General features: G+C 37.9%; 1 protein-coding gene across 1 annotated transcript in view; it reads left to right on the top strand.

The window, feature by feature from the left end:
• The window catches only part of ABI2 (abl-interactor 2), a 36,548-nt gene extending 11,020 nt beyond the window's left edge, over positions 1 to 25,528 (top strand). Inside the window, exons 3-9 of the mRNA XM_009890212.1 lie at positions 8,913 to 9,010; positions 9,764 to 9,910; positions 10,971 to 11,095; positions 14,755 to 14,913; positions 19,213 to 19,299; positions 19,625 to 19,798; positions 25,074 to 25,528. Coding sequence (XP_009888514.1) covers positions 8,913 to 9,010; positions 9,764 to 9,910; positions 10,971 to 11,095; positions 14,755 to 14,913; positions 19,213 to 19,299; positions 19,625 to 19,798; positions 25,074 to 25,249 — 966 coding nt within the window. The 3' untranslated portion in view covers positions 25,250 to 25,528. The remainder of the gene's footprint in view (positions 1 to 8,912; positions 9,011 to 9,763; positions 9,911 to 10,970; positions 11,096 to 14,754; positions 14,914 to 19,212; positions 19,300 to 19,624; positions 19,799 to 25,073) is intronic.
• Positions 25,529 to 25,945: the final 417 nt, after the last annotated feature.

The following is a 25,945-nucleotide window of genomic DNA, read 5'->3' as shown; positions in this document are numbered from 1 at the left end:
AGCTTTAAATTTGCCTGTTTATAGCTCTTTATTACTTGAGCTGTGGCATTTTTCCTTTCCAATTATTATTCAGGAGTTAGTGGATAAATAGCATTAACGTTCCAGTTAGCATCGGGGTGCCTCACTCTGCATTCTTTGTCCTCTTTCTGCTTTTTCTGCTATAGGGCTTCCCCTCTAGTACTTGGACCAGAATTACGTGTTGTCAGGGCAATCAAAGAGCTAATGCAGCAACCATTCATTGCAACCTCTGAGAAAGATGGCAGACTGGACAGAGAATAATATAGGAGAAAAAGGGAACGCCCTTGGCCAAGGAATCTAGTATGCCATGTTGAGAGAAGTAGTATGGACACATGAGCACCTATTTCTTTCATTCAGAAATTCAAAGTGGATACCATCTTCAGGAAAAGGTGCTCTACAATAGGGTTTCTTAATAGGTGAGAGAGAATTTAAGTGCTACTATATCATTCCAGCAGTCTCTACTCATCTTCCCTCCCTGACGCTACAATGCTGCAAAAATCTAAAGAACCTTTTGTCTGGAAGAGATTTGCTTTCAACTTTTTCAAATGTTTCCTGAGTTACAAAGTCTTGCAATCTGTTCTTTCCTCCAAAGGGTTCTTTAGTCAAGAAGATGAAAAAAAAAAAAAAAAAAGTTGGATCCCTTCAAAGTGCTGTGTATTAAGGCACTGGCATTATCAGGCAATGCTGCTGGGGAAAAGATCTTGGGTCACAGACCCTCTAATGTAACTGTCCACTCTGTCTGGACAGTATAGGGGTACCTGGTCTTCCAGTGTAGCTGTGTGAAGCAGAGACTGTTTTGGTTAATAGATCCTTGGAACTTTAAACTCAGACAGGAGATTTGCTAGTAAATTAGATTATGCTTCTCTTTTAATATATTAGGGTCTATTTATGATCTAAGTGGATGAAATGAAGTAGTTGCTCTGGATGCTCCACAGATGAGTTCTGCATATTTAATGTTTGGTGTTACAGAATGTGTAAGAAATGTAATGATACATTTAGATTAGCTGAACTGAAAACAGACCAAATTATAATGAAATGGAAGGACTGGTATTTTTGGAAAAAAAATACAGAGAAAGAAGGTACATGGTATCGTGCCAGTAAGATGTAGGACTTAATGTCAAAAAGCTAGCACTTAGGCTTTAAAATAAGATTTTGCTGTTGGTTAATGTCTTATTATGTAGTTTAGAAAATACTGATATGTGATGCAGTATCCATATAGAGGGCTATACTTCTTACAAGATGTAATGATTTGTTCTTGATCTTTATTCAAGAGGTATATCATGGCATCAGGTTAAGAGTTAAGTAGCAGCATTGTCTAGGAAAGAACGTATATTAGCTTAATATTCTAGAGGCTTCTGTTTCAGCTAGTTGTAAATATGCTAATGCATGTAACAATTTAAATGAGCTCAGGGTATTGATAAGGCTATTCTTTGACAGCTCAAATAAATTAATCTCTGAAGTTAATCCATGTAGTTCTCATGATCCATTCTGAAAGAAGCACACTTTTTGTTAGCACTGTAAGAACTTGAGTAAACAGTATACAAGCATTTGAGCATTAATGTTAAGGTATTAATATAAAGGCTTTGTGGTCAACATTTATTAAAATTTTCAGCTTGAAAATCTTTTGTTCATGACACATTCTGCTTTAACCACTCTTTCTATGATCTACTGATACATTATTTTGTTAATGCTGAATGCTTAACTTTTTTCTTTCTTTTTCCTTTCTCTTCATATCCTGAAGTTCCAACTAACCTTTCAATGCTTTTTTTCCTTACCTCTTTTATTTGCTTCATTTATGCATTAAGTGGTTGCTTAGATTTAAGGTAAGAAACCCCAGGGCTGGATATCCATTCTTATTCTTCTGAGACTATTACACACAGGGAGGTGTTTAACATGAAAGTTACTGATTGTTTAAAACAACACCAGCTCTTCCTGCTGTGTATCCAACCTTCTGTTGAATGATTTCACTGCAGATAAACATCTTGTGTTATAAATTGATGTATTTCTGTAAGGAACCTAACACAGTTCATTTTAAAAGCTTTGTGGCAAAATATTGGCTGCATTAAGCGTATCTACCAGATCTTTTACAAGGGAGGAGTATTGCGCTAACCTTGTGTAGACAAAAAGATACCAGGAATAGATAGCAGCTGAACATGAGCCTCCCCCTGTGTAATGTTCTTTTTATCCTATATACGGTGTATGTTATGATTTGATTTGGATTAATGTTTCATTGTGAGTTTGCTCAGATAATGAGCTCCAAAGGTGTGTAACAAATTAAATTTGTATATTATTTTTTAAAGTTGCAGTATCCTTAGTTTTTTCAGAAACTGCTTGCGCTATTTAAATACTGAGAGGCACTCGTATGAAAATTTTCACAAACTTGATAAGTTTTGTAAAATATTTAATAACTCTTAAACAAGATAAGTGATTTATTTAGTTAAATATTAAAAGAATAGTGTATCAAAGAACTCAGACTGAAGTATGTCAAATTCTCAAGGATGTTAAAGAGGTTTAAATGTTAGTAGTATTAGTGGCTACAGAAGTAGCAATAAAAAGCAACAAATGGATTAGACAGGCAGTTAAATGAAGTTACGTGATACTACGTTGGAGTTCATAGCACATTAATTAATAGATAGGTTGTAGGCTTTATTGAGTATTGCGATATCGTCATGCACCTGAAGTGCTACTAGTTTGGGGAAAGACGGAACGAAAGTTTTTTAGTAGCAGCTGCCACAGTTTTAAAGAGGGAACTGTATTTTAGAATATAGAATGCTAACATGTAGTATGAATATATTAAATGAAGTTGCAAGTTGATATGAAAGATTTTTCATGACTAAGTATTTTCCATGACTGGAAAAAGCTAAAAGAAAATCCTGCACATTCCTGAAAAGATTGCCTGAAAAAACTGGTATTACTGTAGATCTCAATGGTGTCCCTGTGGAATTGGCCAGATGGTACTTTTAGTAAGGTATTTAAGTGTATGTAGCGCATCTGATCACAATGGAAAATGTTTAATAAATGAGAGATTTCTTGCATGTCATTGGAAATTTATTTTTACATAAGTGTGTGAGGTACAGTATTTCAAGCCACATAGTGTTTAAATGCTTTTATTTGGGAATATATAACATACATCTCCTCCATGGCTCTTAGTATCTATCCACACAGAATGCATACTTCTAATGCTGAATATGCCTTATTCTGGGCACAGTACATATTGGATGATGGTTTTCTCACCGATCTTAAAACTATTTGCAAACTCAGTTTTCTTTGTTGCTGTCTGCAGTTGCAGTTATAAACAAGTAATGACTATCCTAAAAACAAAAAAATAATTAAAACTGTATAAATTTTAGATTATGTGTGAACTGCCATATCTGTGCATCATCTGCAGTGGTGATAAGAGTCTTTTCAGCTTTTCAGAGAAAATATTTTTTTTATATTTATAGGCTTAGAATGAAAATAACATATTTTGTTATCATGCCAGTTAAAATATTTCTTTATTTTTACTTTATTTCTACCTGATCAGAAATTTGATTTGGGAAATCACAATATGTCAGTCAGCTTCTCATTGCCAAAACACGAGGGTTTAAAAAAAAGGCAAAAAAGGCAAAAAGCAGCGCGGCACCTCTCAGTGGACACAAGTTGTTCTTTAAGTCTCGCTGTAGTCCTGTGCATCAGCTTGAAAGACAAAAACTAAAAGATGTCTACTAACCCTGGTTTGTTTTTCATGGCTACAAAGAAACCTTAGTCTTAGCTAACAGTTACAATATTAAACTGACTGACTGTAGCAGGGCTAACTGTGCACGTGTCTGGGTAGCTTAAATTTAAATTTTAAACAGATTTTGAAGAAAATTCCAATTACAAGTTAGAGGAGTATCTGTAGCATCTTCCTTCAGCAAATCAATTGAAAATGACATTGTTTAAGCTTTTTTGTATTTACTGGACTTAGTTCTTCAATTACTTTATGTAGGTTGATATGGTAAAAAGAAGTAAACTCTCTTGCTGAAGCTCCTACTGGTGGTCATTTGTTACTTCCATATCAACTGGTTAATCAACTGACAAACATATGGTTTAAATGGACATGCAGAGGAAGATTTAAGTGGCCGAGCACAGCCTGAAAAGCAATTTACTTTTAGGTAGCAGACGATAGGCCAAAAATCTGTTCATCCTCTCTGTAGCATTAACAAGATGAAATAAAGCATGGGAAGGTAGTTTTCATTCAGCCTTAGGTTGTTTTTGCTGGAGTCAGATATAAAATTGCTCAAAAAGGTTGGGTAGCTGCTTGAAGTTTCTGAATATAATCCATGGAACATCACTGATAGGACACTTTTTCTTAGTAGATTTTGGGCTAAAGTTGATTCTTTTGTCATTCTGAAAGTTCTAGAATATCCGATGTGACCATAAAGCACCATCTAAAAATTTCTGGGCTGAGTCCAACTTTGGCTTTAGAAAGTAGCTACTCCTGAAGTTTGACTGTGTGGAATATCTTGTATTCAGGATTTTTGGGGAAAAAAAACCCACTTTTTTTGGGGGGGGGTAATTGATCTGACAATGAGATGTTCATCAGAAGACTAAAAATGAGGACTTAAATCTTTTTTACAGGTAAGTGCCTTACAGCCGCCTGGATACACAGTGCATTGATGCAAGTAGGTTTTGCACATATGATAACCAGATTTAACCAACTATGTATTTCTGCACTTGTTGTTCAGTGAATTTTTTTGGTCATGAAAACATTCCCAAGAATTGAATAAACTGCAGGATTTCTCAGTTTTAACCAGTTTATTTCACTACAAATTACTTATACGATGGAGTGCTAAAGAAGTTCAGTCTGTTAAATGTTTCTAAAAATGTAACTATGAAGGAAACAGTCATATGTAGGACCACAAGAAGGTGATTTATCACTGGGATCTATGAAAAACTATTTGCCAAAACCAGAAATTGCATTAATAAGTCTGAAGTTTCAAAAAAATTAAAACAATCATTTTCTAAGTGCTCTAGTCAGTCCCATATTTTGTCCTGAAGTCATCAGATGTTACCTTTCTAAAACTGATACGGTAGCTCAATATACAAAATACTGGATGAAACACTGTTGTACCCTTTTTAAACAGAATGGTCCATAGCGGTCCATTTCTTTACGGTTCATTTTATGGCTGTCACTGTGGAGCTGGATCTCAGAGTATCTTCCAGGATGTGTTACTTACCAAGGATGTGCTTATTTTAAGTTGTTTATGCAGTTTCTTTCTCAGCAAAACATCAAATTCCAGCTCCAGTGCTGACAGAGTTACATCTTTGGTAGAAGGCATTTTCTTCTGGAGTGTGGTTGCTTGCTAATTCACATATAAAAAGCTTCTGCAAGGTCTCCAGTGGAAAAAAAAAAAGCTTATCCAAGATATTCCTAGAATTATTTGGTGTTCCTCCATGTAATTTCAGTTAGTAATATTTTCTACTTTTGCTTCTGTGGGAAGAGGAAAAAAAAAAAAAAAAGGAAAAATCCCTGAATGCATTCTGTATAGACCCTGTCTATACAGACTAATGGACTACTTGTCCATTCACAGGCTTGTCTTCCTGCTTTTAGAACAGTCAGCTGGGTTTTTTTCTGAGCTTTTTGCTCAAATCATTACTGCCTCTCTTAATTTTTTTCTTTTTTTAGCACAGTGGTTATCTGTTTTGGCAGTTGTGACCAAAGCCAGAGATACTCCTTTGTGTTTCCAGTTGCAGGCCCTGTTTTGCCACAGTTTCTTCAAAGAATCTGCAAGCTCTTCACTACAAAACAACCACAGATCTGTGGGGTCCTGCAGTCAAACAAACCACCAACAGACAAATGCATGCCTCTGCTTTCAGCCTCTAATTAAACCAGTTGCATCTGGATAGTTGCAGATGTCCAGGGCTAGGGGAAATGTCGTCAGGAAAAGTGCAACTTCTGAAAAATTCTAACTTACTCCAGAAAATGGATTTTTGAAACTTGACAGCAAATGCAAATGTAACCTTGAGTTCTAGTGGGTGCTTTGGATTTTAGAAGTTTGTAAGAGGGACGTGTGTGGATGAGGATTTGTGTATGGAAACTATCATTGCAACTGGATGTGCAAAATGGAAAAGGCAATAGGGTAAAGTTTTGCAAGAGGGGGGCAAATAATGGCTTCCCCCTTTTTTTTTTTTCCTTTTTTTTTTTCTCCTAGTAGAAGTCATCATAGAAGGGGACAGTTGGAAATACTGCAGTGTTTGTATCTCAACTGAAGTTACAACTTGTATAGTTTTAAATTTTCTTTTTCTTTCCTCAAGGCAGTTCATAACCTTTTTTTAGTGTCTTGCATGATATTATTTCCACAGATCTGTCTGTTTTGAGCAGAACTGTTGGAATAATTTTGTATTCTTCCTTTCTCTTCTTATTATTTGGCCATAAGTCAAAGGGGAAGTTACTCAGAGTTGTTTAACTTACAGTAGCTGATCTTAAAGCCATCAATCCTGTAAGATTGGAAGGCAGCCCTGTAAACTTTAATTACTTGCTCTTTCAACATTTCAATTTCAGTGTTGAAAAGTCATTTCAAAGAGGCCGAAACTAAGCTTACGGTCAGTGCATTTCCCCGTCATTCCCTATAGTCTTTCTTAAGGACAGCTTCTTTGTGACTACAGTTTCTTGGCTAAAAAAGGATCGCTTTTTCTTTGGCCATCTTTTCTAAAGCTTTCTTCCCATCCTATGTCAAGGATATCTTTATTCGTGGTGTTAATGAAAGTAACTAGCAGTCACTGGAGTTCTGCGTTAGACAGGCAAGTATTATTTCCACTTCTTACTGTATACTGTGGGATGTCACTGCATCCTCCACCTCTACTGTCCTTTCTTTTCATGTAGCTCTAGCCCAGTGGAAGCCAAAAACTTCATTTTGGATCCTGCAATGATTGTGTACAAGTAATAAGATTCTTTATGGTTAAATATATGGAATTTTATATTAGTGATATAGTGATAGCTAGTGGTTACATCATCTAGTCAGAAACTATAGTGCAGCCAGTTAAAATGCCTAAATGGACTATTCAGGGGCACGCAGATTGGTCTGTTTGCTGTCATCTAAAGTCATCCAAAGCACCTGCCCCACAAGGTTTAATGGGCTGTTCGAAATATAGCAAGTGACAATGCAGCAAGTGTTTCGTTAAGGTGGGGTTTTTTTTGTTTGTGAGTTTTTTGGACAACTCAAATAAGGTGGGTGAAACAGGCATCTTTAATGAAAGAGGAAATACAGGGGGTGCTGCAACTTTAAAAAAAAAATAAAATCAGATATTGTGCTATTTCCTAATGTTCCGTGTATAGAATAAAATATACTTCATTTTACACTTTCCCTTTTCCTTTCCAAGTAGTTGTAGTTCAGTGCTTACCTCATCCCTCACTTGAATTAACTTTAGATTTCTTGTTGCTTAGAGTTGGCTTAAAGGACTTTAAAATGCTGTGCAAAACAATTTTGTCTTAAATGGACATTACAAAGTACTCGTGCACAACTAAATCCAAACATCTGGTTTTGAATCTAACAAAAAAACCCTTCTAATGCTTGGTTTTCTTTTCCTCCCATCAGATTGAAAATGTGATAGCACTGGGATTATTTAGAGCCAGGGAATCAAGTTTCAGTGGATTAGAATACAGAATGTATTACTCTTTACAGTATTCTCAATATTTATCAATTCACAATTCTAAACATTACTAGGGTTTTAAGCAAGTTGTTATAGTCAGATTTTAAAGGAGTAATTTGCCTTTAATGATGTTTGCAAATACTCTTAATGCCATGATCACTGTGCCTTTTTTATATGGGAGATGGGGGCAGTACGGAAGACTTATGTTTGTAAATAAGAAACACTATGAAATGGACCATGACAGGAACAACAGAAAAAGGGAAGTACTTATTTAGATTTGTTGACTATATCTGTGTCTAAGCAATAGTTTGAGCATTCATAAATCAAAGCTGTTTAGTGGAGACTTGTAAGAAGACTGTGTACTGATTCCTGTAAGGGTGCATACATTGAGAGAATTATGCATGGCTGGCAGTATGCAAATAAGCAAAATGCCTACACTGGTAACAATTGTTTATAATTGTTTATGATTCCTAGACTGATCAATCAGTCAGGAATGCAGATGAGTTTTTTTTAAAGAAGTTAGAGTAAATCCTTTTATCTAAAAGTTACTTCATTAGCATTTTAACTTGAGAGAGGGGGAGGGGACAACCGCAATTACATCACATCACTGCTAAATATTTTTCTCCCTGCCCATTTATTTATCAATTCTTAGAGATTAAATTGCTACAGATTTGGTGGGGAGAAAAAGTACATCTTTGTATTTTTCTCAACATAGCTTTCTCTCTCTGTTTACATATACATAAATAATATTTACAATAAATATTGTATTAAAAATGTTTGATGTACTGTAAAAACATGAAAACATTAATGGATCATATTTGGAGATTACTTTGACTCTCCATATTTGTAGGAATTACATTAAATTGTGGCCTATTAGATAAACCTTAGTATTTTTAAACAGTATTGAAATAGTTTTGCAAATTTACCATTCAGTAGTGCAACCTGAAATCACTGCCTTTATCTCAAAAGATGACTGGGAGGTTTGACCAAGTTAGATACAGTGTTTGTATTATATGTGATTTAATGTTTATGTGATAGCCTAAAGGCAAATTCACTTCTTGCATATACAATTTTTAAAAACCCTATGTAATAAAGAGTCCTTTGAGCACAACTCTTGACTTCTAGCAGAGTGGAAATTGCAAATAAAATGCATGGCCTCTCAATTTTTTTTGTTTGTTTAAACCTTCCCCTATTTAGAGTTAATTGCTAAAGGCATCTTGGTGTCTTTTCCCCTGGAAGCTGAGCTTAGTGAAGGCCGTTTTTCTCCCCGTTCTTTTATGCAGGTCAGCACACAGAATATGAAGATGGGTGGGCTGCCTCGTACAACACCACCCACCCAGAAGCCACCAAGTCCACCGATGTCTGGAAAAGGAACTATTGGGTAAGTGCAGTTATCTAATGTTTAAACAGCTTTGGTGAACAGAAGGGGGAAAAGGGAAGATTCTTTCTTTTTCTGTAGTGTGGGGTTTTTTTTGTTTTGATTGTTCATTTGTTTGTTTTTGTTTTAACCATTCACAAAGGTCAAGAGGTGTTGTGTCTGCATCCTCTTATACTGATCATGTCTTATATATCAGCATGTTTCTGCCAGAAGACAGCGGGCCTTTCCCAACAGGAACCTTTTTATCATTGCAGAACACTACAACTACAAGCTTTAGAGTAAAAAGTCATGAACTATGTGGCTTTGACAGGTGCTGCTAAACAACTGGAAAATTAGTATGTGGCACTGTTCATTAATTATTTGTGCTGTATGTGATAAAAGTACTTTCCTGTTAAGTCTATGAACTTTGACCTTAGGAAAATGTGTTATAACTGGGATGAATGCTGGTTTTTGGTATGTGATTATGTATATACATAGAGACCATGGTGCTTTATTTTAAAACAAGATATGGGTTAATTTTAAAATAAGAATGGGATGTGCAACACAGAGTTTATTACTAGAAAAGTTGACGTACACAAAAAACGTCCTTAATTGTTTTTTCTCATTCTACAAAGCAGATACTACAAACTTACAGAAAAACATTTTTTTTAGCTCCCATTACTGATTAGTATGTGGCTATCTTTAAAAGAATGAAAAATCTTTGGGTTTGTCTGCATTATCTTAACTTGCTTCTGAAATATGCTTGTCCTTATGTAGGCGTCACTCTCCATATCGTACGTTGGAGCCAGTACGTCCTCCGGTGGTACCAAATGACTACGTGCCTAGCCCAACACGCAATATGGCTCCCTCACAACAGAGCCCTGTTAGAACAGCTTCTGTGAATCAGAGGAATCGCACATACAGGTATTCAGTGTAGTCCTGTACAAAGTCTGGTTAGTATTGTATAAGTGTGTGGACAAAAAATGCTATGATAAATATCAAATCCATCTGCACCTCTATAGTGAAGCTTGCTAATTCATGATATGGTCTGGGAACATCATTTGGCATGACAAATATGCAGTCTAATAAAACCAGAATAGCGAATCATGTCAAAATTGTTCACTTAATCCCTTAGTCACCTTAATTTTATTGCTATCACTTAGTTACAGTACTTAATGATTTACTAAAATTGTGAAGCCTTTCAAGTAGGTAGATCATGATAGTATTTTATGAAACGCTTACAAAACTGGGAGAAGACTTTGTACATGACTTGACTTCTACATGTTGAAGGACATGCTTAATATGCTTATAGTTCACATTTTTGTTTGAACAGTCTCTGATGTTTATTGATTGAGTAGCTGAAATAGAGCATTGTATTTTGAGGACACTGAAAACTTCAAACACAGAATAAAGCTGAACTGTATTACCAAAGGTTCTGCAGAAGACTAGGCTTTTCTCTAGGATAATGAAAGTTTCATGATGTGACAGGTCTAAATACTTCCCTTGAAATTTTTACTTTTTCAACGTCATAAGTACTTGAGGATGGCTAAACAGATGGACTTAAAATGTAAGAAAATCTGACTTCTACTTTACAATCTTACGGTTTCCAGATTTTGGTAGTCTCAGGTGAAAGCATGTAAATCAGAGTCTAGAGAGTCTACGTGTTTTATAAGTTATAGGAAAAAGGTCTGTATTTGCTCAGTAGGGGTTTAACAATATTTGAAAGACATGCTTTGGAATAAGGTTCTGGAAGTGTTTCATCTTGGGGCAAGTTCACTAAGACTAACTGAAAAACCTATTGTGTTGTAGTCAAAGTGAAGAGTTTTAGGAAAACTAAGCTTTATATATAGACTTATATCATCCTTCTTTCTTTTCTCTTGTTCCCTGTTACTTCTTTGAATTAGTAAGGTGCTGTATGAGGGATCTTATGTTTCAGCATGCACAGCAGCATATTCATACTCTGGGTTATTTTGGTTTCTTACAGCAGCAGTGGGAGTAGTGGAGGAAGTCACCCAAGTAGTCGGAGCAGCAGTCGAGAGAACAGTGGAAGTGGAAGTGTGGGTGTTCCTATTGCTGTTCCCACACCATCTCCTCCCAGTGTCTATCCAGGTAAATGGAAACTTCCTGTTCCTCTTTCTGACTCAGCGTTAACCTTTAGCATTTGCAAGTCTCCTAAACACAGTGCTGAGTGAATCCTGAGAGAAGTCTCAAAGCTCACTATCCAGAAACATAGGAGCCTTGGAAGTGGCTTGCTATTGACAGCATGAGTTTGAATCAAGTAGTATCTTTTCTGGGAGTGCCTGATGTGCTCTGATGCTTCTTTTATGTATTAATTTGTTTATCAGAATTTTTTGCCTGGCTGCCTGCAGGTGACTAGGTAAGACACACCAGCTTTTTCAGTGGGCTGGGGGAAACTTCTCCCTTGTCCAAAATAAATGTTTTTTCACTGGCTGTTCATGCAGATATATAGAAGCGTGCTTTCAGAAAATTAGATTAAATGAGAGGCAGGCACAGAATAAATCTTTAGTACGTTAGTGCAAGCCTAACTGAGTTGTCACAAAAAGACACTTGTTCAATGTCATCCCCCCATCTTTCCAGAAATAGGAAGTGATATTAGTACTTCTTTTTCCTTTGCTCAGCCCTTTTGGTGAAAACAAGTGTATAGTTGGGTTGCCGTGTGATCTGATGCTTCTGAACCAAAGAACTGTAAATTTTTGGCTTTCCTCTTCTGTATATTTTCTAATTTGTACACAAGCTAAAGGCAGCTCTGCTACAGATCAAAGTGTAAATAACAAAGTGTAAAGACATCTTTCAAAAGTAATGGCTTTCAGTGAAAAGTTCTGGGTTGTTTGCTTCAGACCAGGAAAGAAGTGGATTTGCTTGACCCTCATTTACTGTCTACATAGGAATGAGCCTTCCTTTAACAGCTCCATTTTTCTATCATCTCCTTGTGCATTCTAAAATACTATGCATCTAATAAACAGCTAACACTGAATAGTCACAGGCTTTCTCTAATCCTTGCTAACATATCTCCTTATTAACTCCACCTCTTCCTCCTCTCTTCACTTAGCCCCTGCTGGCTCGGCTGGCACTTCTCCCCTTCCTGCTACCTCTGCTCCTGCCCCCACTCCTCCTGCTCCTGCCCCTTCCTCTGCTGCCCCAGATGCTGCTGCTGCTGCTGCAGGAGCTCAGCCCCTTGCTGATGGCTTCACCTCTCCAACTCCCCCTGCTGTTTCTTCCACACCCTCTACAGGTGAGTGTCTGCTCTAGCTGGTGGGCAGATGAACCCAGATGTGATCACAATCCAAGGCTTTTCAAAGTTACTTCAGAAGCAGTGTTTTTTTAAATATAACTAGAAAATATCTGCTGATGCCCAACTATAAGGTAATGATTACAGTAGACAACTCAAGGTGCGCTAGTTTTATAAACAGCAATAATTTAATTTTATTATTTTTACATTTATATAATTATTTGTTACATTACCATTTCCTTGCGGTTTGGATACTGAGAATCTCATAGAATAATTATGTTTGGGGGGAACCAGCACTGATAGTTCTGGGTCTGATTATTCTCTTTCAGTAGTGAAATAAAAAAATGTGCATCTAGCAAAGTATAATTTATATGACTTGTCTCTTCAATGCTTTCAAATGACAAGTCTCCTTTCAATTTTTTTGTGTTCAGTGTCAGGTAAAATGCAAGTTTTTACTATGCAGAATAGTACTAAAGCATTTTGTTTTAATAGGTGGTACTTACGTTGTATATTGCAACTTGCTTTTTTTAATGCTTAGGAAATCTCCCTACATTTTTCGTTTTATCATATGCTGAAGTTGCAGCATATAGTACTTACTAACCATAACACTGTTCCACGTCAGCTTGTGATAAGGAGTTGACCTGCATCGTAAAGATCTCCTTAGACAGCCAAATTCATATGTAGTGCTTTGTTACTTTTCTTTATAGTGGAGGCTGATCACAGCAGTGTGAACTGGTTTGTGTGTTTATTAGTGTTGGCCTCTCTTAGTAACAATTTCACCAGATGCCAGAAGCACTCTTGAAGTCGTATATAGTTTAAGGTTCTGTGATTCATATAAAATTAGAAAATACATACACTAGAATCCATGACTATGACTAGAAGCTTCCGAACTGTGATGAATTTTGGTATCAGAAGATGATCCTGATTTCTAAAGTACTTCTGTGGTTAGAAGATGAGCTGTGTCATATGAGGCCTCAATAATTTTTTTCATTTTTGATGCCCTGTCAGTATCCCAGTACTTAAGCCATATCGCTTCTGTATTTTTGACAAGTTAAAATCAAGCAGAGATTGTGAATTTATAGCCATTAAAATATTATTCACAATTCCCTAAGAGAAATTTCAGGTTACTTAGTATTTTTAATCTTTTGTTCCCCTGTGCTATTAGTGATGTTGTTTGCATGGCTTCTCTGAAATAAAATATTTGAAGAGACTGGGTAGTTTACTGTTTGAGGTTGTAGTTTTTGGTCCTTAAGTTTCTCTTATCCCTGTTTTCTTCTCTCTTCCCTTCTCTCCAATCACCACCAATTTCTGCCAGTGCATTAAGTGACAGGGAGATGGACACATTAGAAAGATGCATTAGGAAAAATGTGAAAAAGCCTATCTACTAGGTGGATTGCTTCTTAACTGTTCTTCTTCCTCATCTGTAAAAAGTGCATTTTTTGAGATGTACCTATCTGTACAAAGCAGGAGGAACGTCAATGCATTTGCACTTAGAAGCAAGTAACACAGCAAGCAATGTGCATTTTATTTACTGACCGAGTGGGAAGTTTTGCAAAGCAACCAAAACATAGTGGAGAACAATGCAGGTTTTTAAAAATTTGCACAGTCATTTGTTCTGTTTCCCTGTTTACTTCCCTGCATGCATGTCTCCTCAGTGACCATCCCTTCTTTGGTTTTCTTGCAAGCTCTGACGTTTACCTCTAGCACAAATGGTGGAGGCACAATAGTAGGGAGTAATAACCCATATGGGTATAACAAATCCAGTTTACTGTTATATACAGTATATAAGCCAGATAAGCTACCTCTGTGCTCACTTAAAGTTAATGGTCTTGCTTCATTTCTTGCTTGCTTAGATTCAGGATCAATTACTCTGATAGAGGAAATGATTAAAACGGCGAGCAAGTTTTTAAGGAGTTGTTTCAACTGACAGCTCCCTGAAAGAGGGTCTTTGAATATGATTTCATTTATTCCGTCCTTTAAGCAGTTTCTAACATTCTGTTCTTCCCAGATGACTGCATATTTCCTGAACAGCAGTAAGATAGTTAGTATTGTGGTTTTTCAGTTATAGAAGGTAACAGCTTTGAATCTTGGAAACGGCATATAGTTAGTTTGTATGGGTGTGTTGCTTACTTGCTGGATTGTGAAGTGTTATATTTTTGCATGTTTATAAATAACTAAATTTGCAATAAGTTATTATAATACATTATATAAAATGGATAACTGGGAACTATTTTATTTCATTTTGAAACGTTGTAGCTTGGACACCTTTGTATTTTCATGCTGGCTTTTGTGAGCAGAGCTGAATACAGGCAGTTGGGAGAGTTGTTTTTTGTGTTGCTATTGAGACATCCAGTGTATTGCCAGTCTGGCAGCTGAACCGGCTGATTGCTCCTAGGATGCGGACTGTCATAAAAAAAAAAAACCAAAAAGCTTTCCAAGCCTTTTAATCCTGAAGGTAGATATAAAAAAGGTGGGCAACATTCTTCTCTTTGCTAATACATTTCTCTTTCTAACCTAGGTCACCCAGTTCAGTTCTACAGCATGAACAGGCCTGCGTCTCGACACACACCCCCAACAATAGGGGGATCTTTGCCATATCGGCGTCCTCCTTCGATCACATCACAGACAAGCCTTCAGAACCAGATGAATGGAGGACCATTTTATAACCAGAACCCAGGTAAGAAAGGGTTTCTGCTCTGTTGAATTCAACACAGTGCTGAATGGAGTGGCCTTCAGGTCTCTGAAATCTTATGTTCTGTCTCCATTGCATATCTTGCAGTTCACCTCAGCTGACTCCCAGTATGTTGCTGGTAGCCATGCCAAAGCTGCAGTCCAAGTACAGACAGTTCAGCTTCCATTATGGCAAGCAGCTTAACATAATACTGGCTTTGTTGCCAAATAAATTTCTTTTGATCTCACAGTCCCTATCAAACAAGCTTTAGTCCTTTACTACACCATGTCATGTATCCACTTTGGTGTGGGATGGGTATTTGACTTTTGCACCAGAACACTGATTCTTAATTAATCAGTCTTTATCTGATATGCTTTTTCCTTCTGATTAATGGACAGTTCAGGAAGTTGCACTTGTTAGATGAGGGTAAGCATTAGACACCTTAGAGGCATCAGTGGTGTTTGGTATGGAACGCAAGGGAGCTGTGTCATCTGCTAAGTCCACAGGTGACGTTAATTTAATGGGTCACCTGTCTTAAAAAGCAGGATGAGATATTAACAAGGAGTGGTGTGTCCTGTGTGTCAGGCAAAATCCAGTAGCTTTTCATCTAAGGAGTCCTTTTCCCTGTGCTTCTGATGCGATGTGAAGGTTTTAATACCAGAGCAAGGGAGACATGCTTTTTTGGCAAAGCTGCAGAAAGATGTAGGAGACATACTGAAGGTTCCGTGTTAAGAAATGCGCTATTACCAGCAAGATAGAATGTAGACTTGCAAGCGCTACAGTGCGTTTGTGTCTTTTTTGTTGTGGCGGTGGTGTTTGGTCATACTGAACTTGGAATTAGGTCAAATGCTGCAATCTGCATTTAAGGGATTTGATCAAGTTCAAGTATTACTGCTTGTGAGCTACCCTGCAAAGAGGTGTGTGTGCTTAACTTGAGAAGGAGAGGGATGGTCCTGCCAGGGACAGAGTGGAGGAGGTTGTATGGCTAAATTGCAGCCCAGTTGCCTGAAATATGTGGTATTTGTTAAGCACATTATGTGCATATTGAAGGCTGAAGGGGAATAGGCAAGAAGGAAAGGGGAATAGCAATAAAAAAAAAAAAAACATTCAGGACTACCTTTGCGGTAAAGAGGATTTTCAGTATATCCTGAGAGTTTCTGACAATTGCTGTGCATTTCTGCTTTAGCAGAGGGATAATTCTATGCAAGCTACCATTGCATTGTTAATAGGTAATCACAGACGATGCCAAATAGACTTTAAATAAGTTACATAACCCCAATTCAGTCTGTGTTCCCAAAAGGGAGATAATGATTATGGTGATTAGTCACTTGAGCTGTAAATCACAAACAAAATACTTCAATTATACTGGCATACTTGATACAACATAAATAAGCAGTTGTAGTAAGAGACTTTTTTATGTATACCTAGCGGACTACAGAATTTATTAGCTTTGCGGTTATATCAAACCGAGTTTTTTTGGCCAGTACCTTGAAAGGAGAGGATGCTCAAGCATGCATAATTGATGAAGACCCTAAGAACAGAGGGACTGTTGTGTCTGTAAGAAGCAGGGTTAGTAGTGACAGGACAGGGGCCACAATTGCTTCTCAGCATTCCTGAAAAGAGGGAGAAAATGCAAACTTGAGAGGTGAAAAAGAGACCTTACAACAGGCAGAGGAATGTGCCAGCTATGGCTTGTTCTTCTCTGCAAGCTGTTTGGCAATAAAACAGTACTGTTTTTTCCACTTCCATTTTTTAGTATGTTGGCATAGTCATTTCTGTTTATTCACTTCACAGGAGGATGAAAGATACTTGCCTTGCCCTGTTCTTTTGAATGCCACTTCTAAGATAATGTAATTTCTCTACTTCATGGTGAAACCTTTTTAAAAGCTGAAAAAAGAATATTAAGAAATGCAGATACTAAATGATCTCAGCATATGTGTGTGGCCATGCCACCTAACAAGTGTTTTAACTCTGCAACCTTAGATACCAGTATCTAAGCAGTGTAAAACTCAGCACAGGCTAAAAACCGTGTGGGAGAAACTGTGCAAGTATTGAGATGGTGGTCTGCACTACACACTATTTGTATAGCTGAATTCTTACCAGGCTGAAGCAATCTAGTGGAAAGTGCTCTGTATTAGTTTACAGCAACTGAGTAGATGAATCTACTACTGGTCTATGTGGAAGGAAGCTGGGAGGGAACATGTAAGCTGGTGTTTATCTCATCTTTTGAGACAGCGGAGTTACAGTAAAGTTCTTCTGATGTACTTCATAAACAAAGTAATTATTAATAAAATGTTTATTGTATTGGCTCCTAAAAGTCAAAACTAGCTTAGAGTCATTGTATATTATATAGATACAATATGATATGATAGTCCCTGCACTGTGCGTAGAGCAAAGCACAAACCAAATGGTTAAAATAAACAAGGAATGATGTCAGCTAGTGTTAGCATCACCATTTTGATTAAACTACACAACCCAAACTAAACTAAGGGATTTTTTGTATTTGCTTGGAGTGCTTGTCTACTGTGATTTATTTTCCTACGTGGAAAGCCTCGTTATTTCTTTCAAAGAAACACATATAGCACATGAACAAAGTACACTGAAGGGACCCAGGAAACTGAAGCTAGTCTCATATGATAGATATGCATTGTATGAATACATATGACATTGACTAGAGAAAACATTTTGAAACTGAACATTTTTATAGCATATATAATTAAAAAGGCAGGAGCTTCATAGTTGCACAAGAATGCTGAATTCATGAATATTACTGCATTTCAGTAGGACTTCAGCTTCTCTTTCCTGCTTTGGAAAAATGCAAAACTAAATCATTTTCCAGCTACTGTGGTTACACTTGAAGGAATAAATACTCTCAGAGATCACGTCATTCAAGTCAAAGAAGCTGTAATTAGAAATGCATTTCGTTTTTTCTCAGGAAATAGCAATTAAATGGTGAGATAATGGAGCTTGCTTTGTGTGGAGGTACAAAGATATTTTTGCAACAAAAAGAATGGTTGCTCTGTTGGGGGTTTTTTGTGTGTTTTGTTTTGTTTTGGGGTGTGTGGTTGTGAAAGGAAGGTGAATGTGAGTGACAGAAGACTTTCAAGGCACTTCAGATAATAGTTACTGAAATAAGCAAACAGAAGAAACTTTGAGACATGAATTTTAAATGTCCCTGGAGTTCTTTTAATTTGCTATGATGATGTGAATTAATTCTGAAAAATCAACATCATACCTGGCAATTTTCTTACTGGCTCTGGAAGAAGTTTGAAATTTATTTAGTTCTGTTCTGCAAGCTAAATAAATGTCCTGGTACATGAAGTCTAGACCTTTTTCCCCTCATTCTTTTGGACAGGACTAAATGTTTTTGTATGACACTACTAACAAGAAAATTATTTAGTTGTGCTTTTCCCAAGGTGTGCTTTCTGAAGAATAATCTTGTAACTTGCTTAAAGAATATTACTGCATGACTCTTGCAAAGTGATACTAAACTGAGATAAAACTAGCTAACTTTTTTTCATCTTAACTAGAGAACTGAAACTTTCATTCCTGGCTTAAAACCACAGTGCAGTGTTACAACATTTGCAACTGGCTGATGGTATATTCTTTAAAAGAGCTGTTCAGAGTTCAGTGCAGTGGTCTCCAAAATCAGGTGGGAAGGAAACGAGGCAGCACATCTGGAATAGGCCCTGTTGTGTTCAGCAGCAGCATGGTAAACTTTGTTCTACCAATAACGTCAGAAGTCCTGTGTCTTCCAAGTACGCTCAGTTCTCAAAAGCATCCTTTTCTATTTTGCTTAAAATAACTGCCTCATTTGATGTGGTTTTTTGGCCTACGTTTTGGAGAAAACTAGTTGTATCCATTTTCATTATTAAGGATTCGTGGGTGCTGTTACAGAAGTCACCTCTATACATGCCAATTTGATCTGAAAGGTGGAGGATTATAGGGACAGAATCCTCTGGCTAAATTTGTAGGTTAGGTCTGTTTATGAAGTGCTACATTGCTATAGTAATAAACTTCAACTTAAGGGAATCTCATAGTCAGATCACAAAAATACTTCATCGTGGATTCTTAATGTTATGAAAAAGAGCTGTGTTGGAAATTTTAAAAATAGAGAAATCTCCTTGAAGTAAGTATTAGGAATATGCTTAAACCACCTGAGCCATTTTTCTTTGAATGTCAGCCTTTTTGTCTCAGCTTTTTGGCAGACTGCTACACTGTCTGAGTGGTGATGATGTCTACTTTCCTGTTTGCTGCTTTGTTGTGTTTCTAACTGGATGCCTCTCTTTTTAATTTCTGTGGCAGCATCCCTTGCTCCTCCTCCCCCCTCCATCCTACAGGTAACTCCACAGTTACCACTAATGGGATTTGTGGCCAGAGTTCAAGAAAACAGTAAGTTTGCTGCTTCCTTATGCTATGGTTTATTACTGGATGTGGCTTTTGTTTTGAGCGGATGAAAGATTTGTCTGTATGTAGGCAGAATTCTGCCTTCTCTCCTGCCTTTGCAAGTTCGTCTGAAGTTGTGAAGGGAGGGTAAAGGAAATAATTTTATTGGAGGAACCTGATTCCTCCTTCTCAGAATTTTATTGTCTCTAGTGTATTTCCACAAGTTCTAACTATTGGTCCCAGTGCAACTAATTGGGATAGGGAATATTATTTCAACTTGCTACCATGGTTCTAGAGACATTTTCGTGGTTATACTATTGCTTATTTTCAGTTTCAGATACTCCTCCCCCACCACCGCCTGTGGATGAGCCAGTGTTTGATGAATCTCCACCTCCACCCCCACCTCCAGAGGATTATGAGGAAGAGGAAGCAGCTGTGGTGGAGTACAGTGATCCATACGCTGAGGAGGACCCTCCTTGGGCACCGAGGACCTACTTAGAAAAGGGTAGGTTTATTGCTAGTGGAGATGGTAGGGTTGTGTTTGTAACAACATTCTGTATCAACTCTTGCTTTGGACATGGAGTCTGCCCAGGCTCATTCGTAGCCAGTATTTGGGATTGTGGTAGAGGTGCTCCTCCAAATGGCAACTTAAAGAACAAAAGTTAAGCTACTCTTCTGTGTCTGACTCTTTCACCCCTTTCTTCACAAAGGGAAGATAATGATTAGCTGGCTAATTACATATTTTTTAAATCCGCTGTAATCTGTCAAAGACTCACCTTTCAGTAGTCTGCTTAATCCTAATAAACTCATATGAGGTAAAAAATGAATGAATTGGTGCTGCAATTGCACTTGAACTTTGAACATATGAGTGCATCTGGAGAAGTGCTGCAACGTGTGTCTGGGGCTCTGGAAGCTGCAATGCTGCATCAGTGTGGGGCTGTGCTGAACTAAAAACCCCTGGGTCTGTGTAGGACTGACTAACTGAGGCATTGCTGCGTGGCTGCATCTAGAGGTCTTCCAGTTCTGAAGCAGGTGTGTGGAAACATGCTGGAATAAAACTACAGGTAAAATAAACGGGGTAGATAAATGGCTTAGCAGGACTTAAATATGAAAAAATCTACTGCCTAGTGTTCTGCATGAAACAGGGTTGTGTACCTCTTAGTGAAGGGTGATATAAAATGTAATGTTGCAAAACAAGGAGGTGTCTCAGCTGAGTGACGGTTAGACACGTTCAGTCTACATCAGGAAAAAAAAATCAAGAATGCCACAAAGATAAACCCAGTGTAGGACTTGAAGAGGGGAAAAAAAAGATGGAAGAGGCACTTTCTGCCAACTTCTGCCCAAAGAAATATTACTGTTCCTGAAGGAGATGGAGGAATATGTGGGAGGTTTTTTGTTATTCCCCTACCTTCTGTCTAGTTGGTGTAAGTGCAAGGGGTACCCAGACTTTGCTGACAAGCTGAGACCATTTGTTGAAGTGGCTGTCTTGCAGGGTGTTCATGTGATTCACTTTATTGACCTCTCCACACCCCTGATTGACAGCAAGTGTCACTATTATTCTGTTGATGCACACAGGCTGTTTGATTAAAAGTTGCTTCAGCTTATTCTTGTCAGGGGAACTTACTTCCATGAGGGTGGACAGGGGAAAAAAGGATATCATATACAAAGTACTCTCTGTGCAGTTTGGAGGGTATTCCTGATTATTGACATGAGTTACCTGGCTTCACAAAATCAGATTTTGGAGTGGGGTTCCTGATGTTGCATTTCTTTCTTTGCGGGAGGATGGCAAATTTCTTTGGGCTGGGACCAGTACAGGTCATTTCAGCAAATAGTGGATGTGCTGTATTACTTAATGAACTCCTCCTTATCAGGCAGTTCTAAGAATGCACAGTATCTGCTCAGTTTCATTGGGGTTGATGTATTTTGTGCTGGACGAAGATTGCAGGCATGTTAATTTTTGATAGGAGAGTGAGTCTCAAGACTTTCCTCTTTTTTTTTTCCAGGCATAAGACACTCTTTAGCCTAATTCTACATGTGTATCACTATCTATATTATGTTTCTGTTATTCCTGCCACTTGGCCCTCAGCAAATCCTCAGTGGCATTTCAGCTAGGAGCAAAAGAGAAAAAAGAGGACCCTGATGTGGATTGCCCATTTATAGTGTCTCATACTAACGCAAAGGATGCGTGTGTGTGTGTGTGTTTGTGGGGAAGAGAAGCCACAAAATCATGTGGTACATGGCCTGGGAAAACAACTTTCTATATGAAGAAGTAATGATATTTGAATTACAGCATATTGTCTGATCTGCTTTTCTGTGTGAATTCTGTAAGCTTGTGAACTAAAATAATTTATAGAGCTTCCTATATGCACAGATCTGTTCCATCTCAGCAGGCAGTCTAGGCACTTGTAGTTAGATATTTACAGGGAAAATCACATGGGATAGCAAAACTGTAAAGGCAGTTTTTAAAGATAAGCTGGAGAAAGTCAGGCTTTTAGTCAGAACATTTTTCCTGCAAAAGAGAAAAGTATAGGAAACCAAACATTCTCTTCTCTTGTATTGATGTAGAGTCCCATGTAAAAGCATAATTTTGATCTGTGTATTGAAAACTAGAAGACTAAAACATCTCAAATGTTGGTCTGTTCTTAGAAACACTCATAAAAGTAATTTAAAAATTAAAGTGCTTACAGTGTATGAAGAACTGTTAAATAGTTTTAGGATACTAGAAAAAATGAGATATTGACATAAGAGTGGATTCTGTTTTAGTTATGCTCTACTTATATTCAGCCCATGTCTTGAGATTTGACTGCTTTGCTGGAGTTGGGAGAGAAGTGCTTGGATGTGATGTATGTTTAGCGAACAAGCTTTAAAGTTAATGAAAAGCCCCATGCTAAAAGAGGATTTTGATACTCAAAAAACGTGTATCCTTATCCTGCTATGAACTAGTAAGGCTTTATCTTCTGCAAAATAATTATTCCTATGGCAACTCCTTAAGTTCCTATAAATAATATTCAGTGCCACATGATTCAAAGCAGAAAAAACTCATAGAAGGAGATGGCTGTTAAAACACTATTAGCTCCAGTAAGTAGAGTGGCAATTCCTAGGGTTTGTGCTTGCTCCTTTGGTATGACTGTTCACTTATTTCAGTTCATATGAAAGCACTTCTAATAGGATTAGTGTAGATAACCTTTGAAAAAGTGAGAATGTAGAAGCTGGGACACCAAAGAGGTGTCAAATACAAAGGGTTGCTATATATTGAGATAGGATTCAGTATGATTCAGTTCTGTAAAGGGGTCATGCATTGTGGGAGGTGTATTTAACATTAAGACATGCTCTAACCTACAGCTGAGGAAGGAGGTGAACAGCAGATCCATTTTGAACAGATGGAGAAACTCTTAGGTAGGATACAGTTACTGGGGATGTTGAACTTGAGGACACTACCACATGGCTCTAATAGCAACAGCCAACAAGCAATGTCCAGGAAAGCGCACTGCAATTTTCCATTGAGCTCTATGTCTGGGTGCATGGCATGAAAAGGTAAGAAAATGTCCCAACTTTGCAAATCAGATGAACAGAAATGGGTATCCCGAAGGAAAAATTGCCCTCATACCACACAGAGAAATTGTGTGGTTGCAGCTAACAGGTTTCAGTTGGATAATCAGTCTGGCCTACATTTGTGGTCAGTTTGATGTAACACAGTTCAGCCAAACTCTGTGTAATTGTTGAAGAACCAAAGATTGCTGATTGGAAGAGTATCAACCTAAGTGAGTAATTCTGTTTTTCATATCTGCATTGAAACATATTCAGTTAGAAACTAAAAGAGGTCCTGGCTCAGTTTTGCAGGGAAGGATGCCACCTCCTGAGTCAGTATTGCTGCTTCCTGTCTCATCTGGAGCCTTTTTTGCAATACTGGCCTGGGCTCCTGGTAACTCATGGTATGCGACAAGCTCACAGCTTGAACTGGTGGGACTACAGACAGAAGGATTAAAGAGTCTTTTAGAGAGAGGAGCGTTGCCAGTACAAAAGTAAAGTGCAGGAGGAAGTGATGGTGATGTAAAAACAAAACCAGGCTTCAGGTAATTTTATAAGAGACTTAACAAGAAGCAAATTTTCATCACAAACTTAGGGAAGAATTTCCTACTTGTGATCATGAGATAATGAACACATTCAGTATCAGAGGGGACTAGAGTACACTCAAAAATGAGAAAGGAAAGAATTGGAAGTTACTGTGATCCTTGGATTATTATTGTCAAGAGAACGAAGAACAACAGCACAGTGACTGTAGGAAGAAATGTTTTAAAATTAACAGGTATAGAAAGCAGTTAAAAAAGAATCTTGAAGGACTTTAATTGAATGTATTATGTGTTCATGTAGTCATTTCTGCTTTTCAAGCTAAAAAATTTAGTCATTTCTCCATTTGTGTTCTGTTTCCTTAGAATTATATGTCTGAAACTAGTTAGAATGAGTTACTTAACAACTGTGCTGGCATAAGTGTAGGGTCAGCAACATGTGTTTTCTAAATATGCTCTGATCAAATGATACAAATCTCCTGTTTGGGAGATTTATTAAAAAAAAAAATAAAATTCTGTACATGCTCTGATTCTCCACTGGGATTGATTTGGATATTTTACTTTATAATCTCTTCAGGATCCAGGTTTGTATAGCAAATATTTGTATTGATTCCTTTGCTCCCTCAAAAGCAAATGATCTCTTTTCATTTGAAAAGAATGGTGAGTTTAGTAGGGCTCTTGGACACTGTGCTTGAACACATGCTGGTATTTTTTTCTCCTTGCTTTGGTTTAATTTTCCCGTCTATCCCCAGTACCAGATTTTAGGATCCCTGTCCAATATCCATTTTATTTCAGTGGCAGCACTGCATGTTTCATTGCCAAGTGCTCAAAGCAGTGATTGAAGTTATTTATTAAAGTATTCAGAGTCCAAGATAGCTAATTTTTTGTATGGAACACATAATGATAGGACTGAGAATGGAAAAACATACCAAGATGATGTCTATTTTCTGCCATTTCGGGACAATGCTGTCTTTGGTATTTGCCAGTGCTTTGTCCAGTTTCTTTGACTTTCCTAACAGCTTTCGTGCCTTCAGTAAAATATTCTGCAGCTGTAAGAAAAATGTCCTGATACAGTAGGCATACATTTTGTTTCAGAGAACCACCTTCTTCCTAGCTCCTAGCTGGGATTCACCCCCTCTTGGCATTGTATACCCTGGGAGTGACTTCTAGGTAGTGGGACTGCACATACGCATCTTACAGATTTAAATGTGAAGGTAGCTAAGGTAGATGGAATCTGGGACATTAGCCTTGGCTCATTCTTACTGTGATAGGAAGAGGGTTCTTACTACTTTTCCCTCTTCTATGTTTCTCTGCTGACTGTTAGTTGTGCAGAGATCTGGTTTTGCACAGATATCTAATAGATGAATCTTGGAGTAGGTCTGACTGGTCGTAGCCATGGGTAGTTACATCCATCTCCTTGTATCATTCCACACCAAAAGTTTATTACATGTTTGTAAACTTTTCCTCTGGTGGGTCTGGAAATAGTAAGAATAGAAGAGTTAAAGTAGTCCTGGCTTATGTGCTTGAAAGCATGAGCTCTTATAAAAGGGGTTGGAAGAAACTGCCCCTCTCAGCAGGTCATTCTGCACATATGGAGGTGAGGCAGTGCAGTTCTCTGAGATTGCCTTGAATGTGGAGAACTTGTGTGAGGTAGGTTGATTTTCCTCCTCCTCCCTGTACCTTTCCTAATAGTCATGCTTTGTTCTTTCCTAGTGGTGGCGATCTATGACTACACGAAGGACAAAGAAGATGAGCTCTCATTTCAGGAAGGTGCCATCATTTATGTCATCAAGAAAAATGATGATGGCTGGTATGAGGGGGTCATGAATGGAGTGACGGGGCTCTTCCCAGGGAACTACGTGGAGTCAATCATGCATTACTCAGAGTGAAGACTAGAGGACAGAACACTGCATCTCCTGCTGCAGGAGCTGTCAGGGCTTCCCAGATCTCCACCAGCTTCTGGGGCCCCATCCAGTATAACTGAATGAAGGATAATTGTAACAACCACTCTTTTGTTTTTTTCTTTTTCTTTTTTTTTTTTTTTTGTCATTATAAAACAATAGTGATGATTTGAGTTGTTTGAACAAATGGCTCTTCCGGCTGCCAGCAGAGGCTATCCTGAGCCATCTGACATTGAATTAAGCTGACCCATTCAGATGTAACAAACTCATTGAGTAGCTGATACTTCACTCCGAATTCTGACTTCTTCTGACAGGCTTTGGGATCTGTCTCAGGAATCCTGTGTGCCCTCGTGGTACTACCCTTGGCAGCAGTGCCTGGCGCTTGGGGTGTCCTGGATGCTTGTGGTGAAGGGTTACTGGCCAGTGGACATCCCTCCTGTTTCTACACTACACTCCTGTGCAGCTGGAAGAAGAGTCGTGCGCTAGCAAACACTGGGATTTCTGCACAAAGCCGTTCCTGTAACTGACTTCCAGATAGTTGGATACATCTTTAGCATAAACACTTCTGCAGCTGCTCTGCACATGTAGGCTGACACAGGGGCACACAGAGCTGGCTTTCATTCACTCACCTTTCAGTTTAGACAATTAAGATGGCTGCAGCCCAGAGGACCCCTGCCCCCATTT

This window comes from Charadrius vociferus, unplaced genomic scaffold, assembly GCF_000708025.1.
Source record: "Charadrius vociferus isolate BGI_N301 unplaced genomic scaffold, ASM70802v2 scaffold147, whole genome shotgun sequence".
NCBI classification, from domain to species: domain Eukaryota; kingdom Metazoa; phylum Chordata; class Aves; order Charadriiformes; family Charadriidae; genus Charadrius; species Charadrius vociferus.
The sequence above is the reverse complement of the archived record's forward strand: the minus strand, read 5'-3'. Positions and strand labels throughout refer to the sequence as shown.